The sequence below is a fragment of the Aythya marila genome (assembly GCF_965140915.1).
Source record: "Aythya marila genome assembly, chromosome: 17".
NCBI lineage: Eukaryota > Metazoa > Chordata > Aves > Anseriformes > Anatidae > Aythya > Aythya marila.
Window position 1 is genome coordinate 9,757,198 of NC_139058.1, and position 9,933 is coordinate 9,767,130.

Here is a 9,933-nt window from a genome sequence, read left to right on the forward strand (position 1 = left end):
TTAGACTGAAATTCATTTCATATATTTCCTGTGAAATTAACTGTGAAGAAAACAGCAAGGCTTGAGTAGCATGCCAAATGCTAGGATAATCTAAAAGAATTAGAGGCTTAAATGTCTTCAGTCTTATACTAAATATTGAATCCCTCAGGACTATCTTTGTTTTTGGTGCAAAGCTTACAGTTGAATATAGCAGCACAGTTTTTATTTCAAATGATATATGCTACATAATGATTTTTTTTTCCTGTTTTGCTTTTAGGGTCTAGGTCGTTTATGTGAGAGGTTCCCTGTTGTGGTTCATTCTGTCAATCCATCTTTGAGAGACTTCCTTGTGATACCTTCCCCAGTGCTTGTGAAGCTTTACAAGTATCATAGCCAGTATCACACAGGTAACTGGGGGGTGGTGTCGTGTTCCAAAGGATATGATAGTGATCATTTCACAACTTTTGTGGCTTTTTGATGCTTTTAGATGTTCTGTGATGATGGATCTGTAGGGGAAGAATGGAGATGAATTTGATTTTTAGAGTGGAGAGGAGGAATAATGCAAATCAAGGTAGAAGTATATCTGTGTGCTAGCAGTGTACGTAGAGCTATGTTTCATTCTAGGAGCAACATTGCTGTGCTTGTATGCTGAAACTGCGATAGGAGAAAAGTGCTTGAGATAAGACTAAGCGAGATCACCAGCAATTGTGGTGTGATGCTGCATTATCAAAGGTTGTATTATGTGTGTCTTACGACAAACTTACTGGCAATGTCAGCTTATTTAGCTTTAAGTAGAACTAACATATGCTTTTCTAGTTCCAGAAAAGCATGTGCTTTTTCCAGCAGGGAGTTGAAATAGTATCCCATTGTGTAGACGGTGCAGCATGTGTTGCTAAGCAGAGAATGGTTACTTTCAGTTTGCAGGTTGAATATTAGACCTGTGTTAGCATGATACCAGCACAGAGTGGATGAAAAAGTTTGCTTTTTCGGTTTCTTTGCTTTATAAGGCAAATCTGAAGTGGGTGAGGAAATGGGTGGCTGCACTTTGGTACCTTTTGGCCACTCTTAGTGGGTCAGCATCTGTGTGTAGAAGGGTGTGCTTACATGCACAATGGGGTGAGCAAGTGTTATGAATCAACTTCGTAATCTTTAAAAATGCAAGCCTTTTAAGGCTTGCTTTCTGTCCAAAGTTAATCTTGGAAAAAGTGGCTATCAATATACTGTTCCGTTTTTATTTTGTGACTGCAGTTTGCCATGGAAAATGTTGGTTTTCCTGACTTGACAGCCTTGTAGAATCTTCTTGCTCAGGACAGCAAAGACAGAAGGGTGGCATTAAAATTCTGCAAGAAAATTTTGTTAATGATGACCAACATAGAGCAGAATTCTCTGTGCAATATGAATGAAAGAAAATGAGTAGATAGGATATGCAGATTCAGTGTGTTTAGGAGAGGCTTCATAATTTTAAACTATTCAATCTCTATTATAGTTATGGCTCAAATTTTAAAACAGAGTTCTTCAGCCCTCTGACTGTTTTGGTGGCACCCAGTGATTCTTTTGTTATTGTTTTTGAATTTTATTATTGAGCTGTGATTTCCCAAAAGAAAGTGTTCCATGTAAATCACTTCCTAATGCAAAAACAATATCATAATGCTAAGGCAGAATAGATAAAAATGAAAACCGGAGGTGACTAAATTTAGGAATTATTGTATTAAGTGTTACCTCACAAAAGTACTGACAACATAAGCAATTTCAAAGTTCTTCAGCTCAACTGTAAAGTATCCTCTTTTGCATTTGCCAGATATAGCTCTGCCTGTGTACTCTCAACTTGTGTGGGGGGGGGAACCTTTTGAAGGTGCTAATTTCTGTACTCTGTATTCTTAGTAGGTGGTAATGACATCAAGATTAGTGTAACCAATGAGCATTCAGAGTCCACTCTAAACGTAATGCCTGGCAAGAAAAGTCAACCATCCATGTATGAACAGCTCCGGGACATTGCCATAGACAATATCTGCAGGTAAGAGGTGTGTGGTAACAGAGGAGGCTTGCACCATTTTGGAATATATGTTCTGTTTCTCTAGCAGAAAAGTGTTGTGACCATTTAGAAGGTGCTGCTCTGTGTTATAAAGGCTTTTTGCCCTTTTCATTTCGTGACCTTGTTTTTCTTCAGATGATCCCTTGGTTTTATGTCCTAGTCTTAAAATACTCATTTAGTTAAATTGTTTTGTTTAATTGTTTTGCTTCCCACAAAGGCAATTCATGCTAGTCACATTTTGGTACACAGCAGGTTTTGTTTTTTTTTTGTAATGATTATTCTTCCCTTCTAGACAGCTGCACAGAGCTATAGGGAAGACAAATAGTTGGTGACTAGAGGCAAGGAGTTAAGGCTGCTAAAGGAATGGATTCTAAACTTGACTTACTGCGTATTTACTATTTACTACATATTTTACTATTTACTACTTACTGCATCTTTACTGTTGCTGGAAGAAGCAGCAGTAGAAACTTCAGTGATCTTTTTAAATACATCTGTGATGTTCTAGGCAATTGGTTCTTAGACTTCAGTGTAAATTCTTTTTCCTTATACTTGGTGTGCATTTACAGTTGTACAATGCGAAGTGTTTAATTGATGTGATTTTATTGTGTTGTTTTTTTCCTTTGGCTGTTTTAGCATGTTCTCTGTTCATTGTTATTCCAGGTGCTTGAAAGCTGGCTTGACGATAGATTCAGTGATTGTTGAGGCCTTTCTTGCCAGTTTGTCTAACCGTCTGTACATCTCACAGGAGAGTGATAAGTAAGTTGTTGATTGTGAAAACTCGTTTTCCTTCACTCTGGACATGAAGCTTATTCTAAAACTTAATTACTGACAGCATTATTTCAGAATTAAATATCACTGAGATCAGTGAGGGGAAGTCCTACAGTAGCTGGCCAGACTGTTGTGTCTTAATATTTTGCAGATCACATATATTTCTTTCCACTGTTGTTTACAGAGCAGTTTGCATGCAGGTTAGTGTGAGTTTCTTAGGCAGTGCGCTTGTGGGTTCTGGTTTCTATTTTGTTTTGCTTTTTTCTTTTTGCCTATGCATGTACCTCTCTAATGCTAAGTAGATGGGTGCGTAGAGGGGTAATAGTAAAGTTCAGTGATGCTTAAATTTAGTTCATGAATTGTTTCTTACATGAAATGTACTGTACTTTGAGGTCTTGTTAACTGCTGTACAGTTAAATGTGTTGCCTTGGGTTTTTTGTTTGTTTTTAACAGGGAAGCTCATTTGATTCCTGACCATACAATTCGTGCTCTAGGGCACATTGCAGTGGCACTGAGGGACACCCCTAAAATGATGGAACCCATCCTACAGATCTTACAGCAGAAGTTCTGCCAGCCACCTTCTAATCTTGATGTACTCATCATTGACCAGCTGGGCTGCTTGGTCATCACTGGAAATGTAAGGAAACAACTGTCCAAGAGTTTTCCAATTCATGACTTTTTTCCCTTTAGTTAAAAAGGAAGTCTGTATTTGCATATCTTTCTTGTTCACGCTCATACAATCTTGTCTCAGTGACATCAGAAAATAAAAGCTAATTAATAATGTGTAGAATGCTGTCCCCCGTAAAGAAGATTAGTCCCCACAGAAAATAATAAAAGTTTAGGAAACCAACTCCATGTTTTCAAAAGTTAAATAGTTCCTAAACCTGGTCTGTATGCCCAAAAGATGCACATAATCCTTTTTTTTTGTTTTTTGTTTTTTTTTTTTGTATCAGTATTCAGCTTAGAAGTCTTCTAGGTCCATATATTTAAAAGTAGAAGTTGACTTGAATAATGCAAACATTGACTCTTCCTTTTCCAAATGTAACTTGTTTTTCTGAGCAAGCAATTAAGAATTGCCAGAACTCAGAAACCTGGAGAAAAAAATGGGTGGAAAAAAAAAAGATAGTTAAAGAAATGAATAAACCTTGTAAAATCCAGGCAGCTGAAAGCACTAATGAAAGCACTTCCACTGCATGGTCTTTGGAAGTTGAAAATCTAGCTCAGGGTATGAGTAGATAGTTAAAGAACTTCGTAACAATTTATTTGACAGGGTCATTCTTCAGTGAAATAGTATTCAATAAACTCTACTTAGCATGTATTTTTTTTTTTTCACAGCAATATATTTACCAGGAGGTGTGGAATCTATTTCAGCAAATCAGCGTTAAAGCAAGCTCAGTTGTGTACTCTGCCACAAAGGATTATAAGGATCATGGATACAGGTAAGATTTATCCAAACACTTAAGGGGCACAGCTATTATACTGAATATTCTTTATTCTACATGATGGATTTTTCAGTCTCTTCCTTCAGTGCAGGTTTCAAACGATGTTGTAAATAATGCTGTTCTTTACTTAGTAAGTGAAGTATAATTTTAACACGGACTGAAGTATAAAGATAATCACTGACTTCATTGGTAGTTGGGCTAAACTGGGTATATTTTAATACAGTATTTGAGTAATTATTAGGACTATTCCCGTCACTGTTTTTGCATACTCTGACCCAGTGTGATCCCAGCTTTAATAACTACTGATACTAGTTCTGAATCTTCTGCTCAAGACCTTTCCCATTCCAGAAACACAGCCATTTGCTGTTCTTCTGTCTGTATCCATATCTGATACAGGAAAGTAATTTCCTCTTGGCAATGACAACATCATTCACAGGCAAAGTTGACAACTAATTTTTTACTTAAATATTGATTGCAGTAAAAATTCAGTTATTGATAAAAATGATTTACCAGTATTCATAGAAACAAAAGTTCAGAGAGGAGTTAAGAAAAAAACAAAAACTGATGTCAGCAGCCCTGCTAAAAGCATTGCTGATCAGCATTACTAAGAAAGGACTGAAGGTAGGAAAGCTTCTGTTGAGGAGTTGCTTGTTCATCATTTTGTTTTCTTTCTCAGGCACTGTTCCTTAGCTGTCATTAATGCCCTAGCTAACATTGCTGCTAACATTCAAGGAGAACACCTTGTGGATGAACTGCTGATGAATTTGCTGGAACTCTTTGTTCAGCTTGGGCTAGAAGGAAAGAGAGCTAGTGAGAGAGCAAGTGAAAAAGGACCAGCTCTGAAAGTAAGATATTAACTGTTTTTTGGTTTTAATTGCATGCAGCTTTATTTTTACATACATGGTATTACTAAGCATAGTCTCTATCCTTTTTTGAATCAAAACCAAATGTTTGTACGCTTTTCAAAAAACTTTATATACTTAAAAGAAATCTCCCCTGACTTGTAAGGGTGCTTTATTTAGGGAGCAAGTTTATTCAAAAAGCTTGCCTAAGAATGGCAAGACTCGTCTCTTTGAATTTGTATGATAGGAATACTTTGCAGAAGGTTACATTTATGTACCTTTGCTTTAAGATAGAGTTCTTTCTGAATGTGGTTTTTTTTTTTTTTAATTCAAATTTGTAAAATTTGACATGTACTGGCCATTTTGACATGTAAAAATTTGACATGTAAAAGTCAATGAGAAGGTCTGGAAGAGAAATGTATTTAAATGCTAGTTGAATTTTTACAAGAGCAGTTTTTATGCAGTTACTTTATTCAGTTAGAGTTCTGCTTTTTTATTATTGAAGACTTTCACCTCACTTCATACTAGTTTTTATTCCTATTTCAGTACAGTATCTGGAATTCTTGATACGCTTCTTCTATTTAAGAAGCATATAACAGTCTCAGCGTTTCCCACAGTACTTTCCTCTCTTCTTTACTCTAAAATATGCTCATAAACATGCTGCTAACCTTGACTTCTGCAGTTGAGTTCTACCCTATCATTTGAAAAGCAAAATGTGGTTGCTTCCTACTCATCGAAAATGAGATCTTTCCTCCCTAGCATTCAAATACAGTAACTTCTTGGCATTCTACGCTGTTCCTTATCATAACTTTAAAAATCTCATGGTGTTTGATAGTGCTTTTTTATTTTTATTATTATTATTTTTTTTTTTTTTGAGATGTGCTTTGAGAGCAGTTCCCTGCTATGATGTCTGCTTTTGGTTAAGGCAGACAGGTAACATTTCCTTTTGAAATAGACACATTGTCCTAGCAGTAAGAGGAATCTAAGATCTATGTGTTTGCTTTTTGTTTTTCCTCCTACATGTTGTTTGTATCAGCGCTCTCATCTTTGCAAGATGAGGAATGGGCTGTCTATACATCCAAACTCTAGTGATTCATGAGTTTTCAGGGAAGGAAAAATTACACATCATCATGTGGAATCAATGCTTTAGAAAGATGTGCAGGTCTTGATTGCTTTTCTTCTTTTGACTGTTATCTAGCAAGGCAGTATTTGTGCTTTATGATTAGTTTCGAAGATCTTAAATGGAGTTTTTTCAATAAACACTTGAAAGTAAATGCCACTTGTCTGTGCAGTCTATTACTGTAGTACTCTGTATTTAGTTGCATTCGCTGCTGGTATTTTTGAGAATATCCTACAGACAAAGTGCAAATTAATTGGCTTACTTGAGACCTGCTCCTGACTTATGCCACTAAATGTACATTCTCTTCGTTTTAATGGAACATATTTATGGTCATTTGTATCTGTGGGAATTCAAAATACACACTTCTCACCTGTGAGTTGCATTGACCTGCATTTTAGTTCCCCTTTTTTCCCTGTGAAGGTCAGGGAAGAGATGAATTCCACTTGAGTTTATTGATGCTTTTACTTGAGTCTCAAAAACAAGCACAGTGGGCCGAATGTCTTTCTGTTCAAATAATTGTTCCTTACATTCATATGGCTATTTATGGACTCGATATATTTCAAGTGTTAAAAGATAGTACTGACTTAAGCTGGAAATTATTATTTAAAGTGAGGTTAGTATTATCTACATACTCCACTTAAGTATAATATTTGCTCATAAAATTTCACCAATAACAAATTTGAAACATTTTTTTTTATTTTTGACCTCTTCCACCCTCCCTTCTGTGCATGCTACACTGTAATAGTATTAAGTTCTTTCTTTATCCCTTTATGGAATGGGTGAACTGTTGGTGAATCCCTCAGAAAAGAATGTTTGCTTTAAAGGTAGACTGCGTTTAATCAGGGATGCCAACTCTGCTTTTACAAAGGAACTAAGATATGTACAGAATTTGCTTTCCATGAAGTTTGTTGGAAGACATCTCTGCACAGCTGTTGTAGATTCTTTTACCACAGATAAGCAAGCTGAAATGGTGAAACGGATTGTAAATATTACACTAAAATGATACTTTTAAATTAGGTTCCACCCTCTCCCTTTACAGGGATGTTGTCATACTGTTATCATTTTAAATTGCTATGGGAGACAAACTGCTGCTCTGACTTAAGGTTGTCTGCAAATGGAAAAATGTCAGTGATTTAGCCTGAATTTTGAGCTAGGAGGCAGTGTTTCTTTATTTTGAAGATACTGAGAGTAGTTTTTACTAGAACACTCTTTATTCAATGTAGAGTAAAAGTTATGAAAGAAATTCTGAGGACTAGATTACTTATTTTTTGGGAAGAACTGAAGTTGGTAAGATATTGTACATGCTGTGCTCCAAAACAAAGGCATTTTTTCTCTTTGTTGGTTGTCAGTTTTCCCATGTCCTCTGCCGCTTTTATATGGAATTAAATTGGCTTGCCAGCAATTAAAATGCTTCAGTGGCATTCCGTATATTTGTTTTCACAGAATCACAGAATTTCTAGGTTGGAAGAGACCTCAAGGTCATCGAGTCCAACCTCCAACCTAACGCTAACAGCCCTCCACTAAACCATATCCCTAAGCTCTACATCTAAACGTCTTTTGAAGACTTCCAAGGATGGTGACTCCACCACTTCCCTGGGCAGCCTGTTCCAATGCCTCACAACCCTTTCAGTGAAGAAGTTCTTCCTAACATCTAGCCTAAAACTCCCCTGGCTCAACTTAAACCCATTCCCCCTCGTCCTGTCACCAGGCACGTGGGAGAACAGGCCAACCCCCACCTCGCTACAGCCTCCCTTGAGGTACCTAAAAAGAGCGATAAGGTCGCCCCTGAGCCTCCTTTTCTCCAGGCTGAACAAGCCCAGCTCCCTCAGCCGCTCCTCGTAGGACTTGTTCTCCAGGCCCCTCACCAGCTTCGTCGCCCTTCTCTGCACCCGCTCAAGCACCTCGATGTCCTTCTTGTAGCGAGGGGCCCAAAACTGAACACAGTACTCGAGGTGCGGCCTCACCAGAGCTGAGTACAGGGGGACGATCACCTCCCTAGCCCTGCTGGTCACGCTGTTCCTAATACAAGCCAGGATGCCGTTGGCCTTCTTGGCCACCTGAGCACACTGCTGGCTCATATTCAGCCGACTGTCCACCATCACTCCCAGGTCCTTCTCTGCCTGGCAGCTTTCCAACCATTCCTCTCCCAGCCTGTAGCTCTGCTTGGGGTTATTGCGCCCCAGGTGCAGGACCCGGCACTTGGCCTTGTTAAACTTCATGCAGTTGACCTCAGCCCATCGGTCCAGCCTATCCAGATCCTCCTGCAGAGCTTTCCTACCCTCAAGCAGATCGACACACGCACCTAACTTGGTGTCATCTGCGAACTTACTGAGGGTGCACTCGATGCCCTCGTCCAGATCATCGATGAAGATATTAAAGAGGACCGGCCCCAGCACCGAGCCCTGGGGGACGCCACTAGTGACTGGCCTCCAACTGGACTTGGCTCCATTCACCACGACTCTTTGGGCCCGGCTATCCAGCCAGTTTCTAACCCAACGAAGCGTGCGCCAGTCCAAGCCAAGAGCAGCCAGTTTCTTGAGGAGAATGCTGTGGGAGACGGTGTCAAAAGCCTTGCTGAAGTCAAGGTAGACCACATCCACAGCCTTTCCCTCATCCACCCAGCGCGTCACTCTGTCATAGAAGGAGATCAGGTTCGTCAGGCATGACCTGCCTTTCATAAAGCCATGCTGACTGGGCCTGATCGCCTGCTTCCCCTTCAAGTGCTGCATGATGACTCTCAGGAGGATCTGCTCCATGAGCTTTCCTGGCACTGAGGTCAAACTGACAGGCCTGTAGTTTCCTGGGTCAGCCCTCCGGCCCTTCTTGTAGATGGGCGTCACGTTTGCTAGCCGCCAGTCGATTGGGACCTCCCCCGATAGCCAGGACTGTTGATAAATGATGGACAGCGGCTTGGCCAGCTCCTCTGCCAGTTCCCTCAGTACCCTTGGGTGGATCCCATCTGGCCCCATCGACTTGTGCACATCTAAGTGCCGTAGTAGGTCACCAACCAGTTCTTCATGGATAATGAGGGCCACAAACCAGATCTGTTTTAAACCAGATCTTTCAGCCATGTGGAAGTGGCTTTTATGAGGGAAAGGATTTTTTTTTCTATTGCTAGCAGTTAACATAAATGTCTATTGAGTAGCCCAGGGATGGAAGAAATTGCATCCATTTGCAGACAGTAGGAATTTTTAATGCTTGAAATGTTACCTACCAAGTAATTTAGAAATGCTTTTGTAGATATAACTTTGCTTTTCTTTTCCAGGCCTCCAGTAGTGCAGGGAATCTTGGTGTGCTTATTCCTGTCATTGCTGTGGTGAGTATCCAATGATTGGTAGTTACAAACGGAATAATTTTGTTCATGTGTATCGAATACGAGTGCTATTGCAGAGTCAAATGGTTTGATTAACAAATAGTGTAGAAGTAAGTGTCCAAGATATAGTAGTGTAGTAGTACTGTTAATCTTTCATGATTCACAGTTAAATTGTTGCTTGTCCTGAATTCAGGAGATTAATGAACTAAATAATACCGCAAGGCATATTTCTTTGAATAATCTTTGGTGTGCAGTGCATAATAAATGGCATATACCTGAAGAAAAAGTGGCCTAAGAACAATGAAAAACAAAACTTATTAGAAACAGAGTTAAAAATAAAACTTAGTTTGGCAGCACAGAGAATTCTGCTTCTTAAAAAAATGATTGAGAAAGGAAGAAGAAGAGTGAAAAGTATTGTGTATCTCCTGAAACTTGAA

At 39.1% G+C, this 9,933-nt stretch overlaps 1 protein-coding gene across 2 annotated transcripts in view; it reads left to right on the forward strand.

The window, feature by feature from the left end:
• The window catches only part of PI4KA (phosphatidylinositol 4-kinase alpha), a 61,426-nt gene that overhangs the window by 11,571 nt on the left and 39,922 nt on the right, over window positions 1-9,933 (forward strand). The window contains exons 13-19 of one of the 2 annotated variants that reach the window (XM_082774545.1): window positions 257-386; window positions 1,864-1,993; window positions 2,672-2,767; window positions 3,233-3,416; window positions 4,115-4,218; window positions 4,898-5,066; window positions 9,449-9,499. In XM_082774545.1, coding sequence (XP_082630671.1) covers window positions 257-386; window positions 1,864-1,993; window positions 2,672-2,767; window positions 3,233-3,416; window positions 4,115-4,218; window positions 4,898-5,066; window positions 9,449-9,499 — 864 coding nt within the window. Of the gene's footprint in view, window positions 1-256; window positions 387-1,860; window positions 1,994-2,671; window positions 2,768-3,232; window positions 3,417-4,114; window positions 4,219-4,897; window positions 5,067-9,448; window positions 9,500-9,933 lie in introns of both variants that reach the window. The other variant, XM_082774544.1, reaches the window with a different exon arrangement.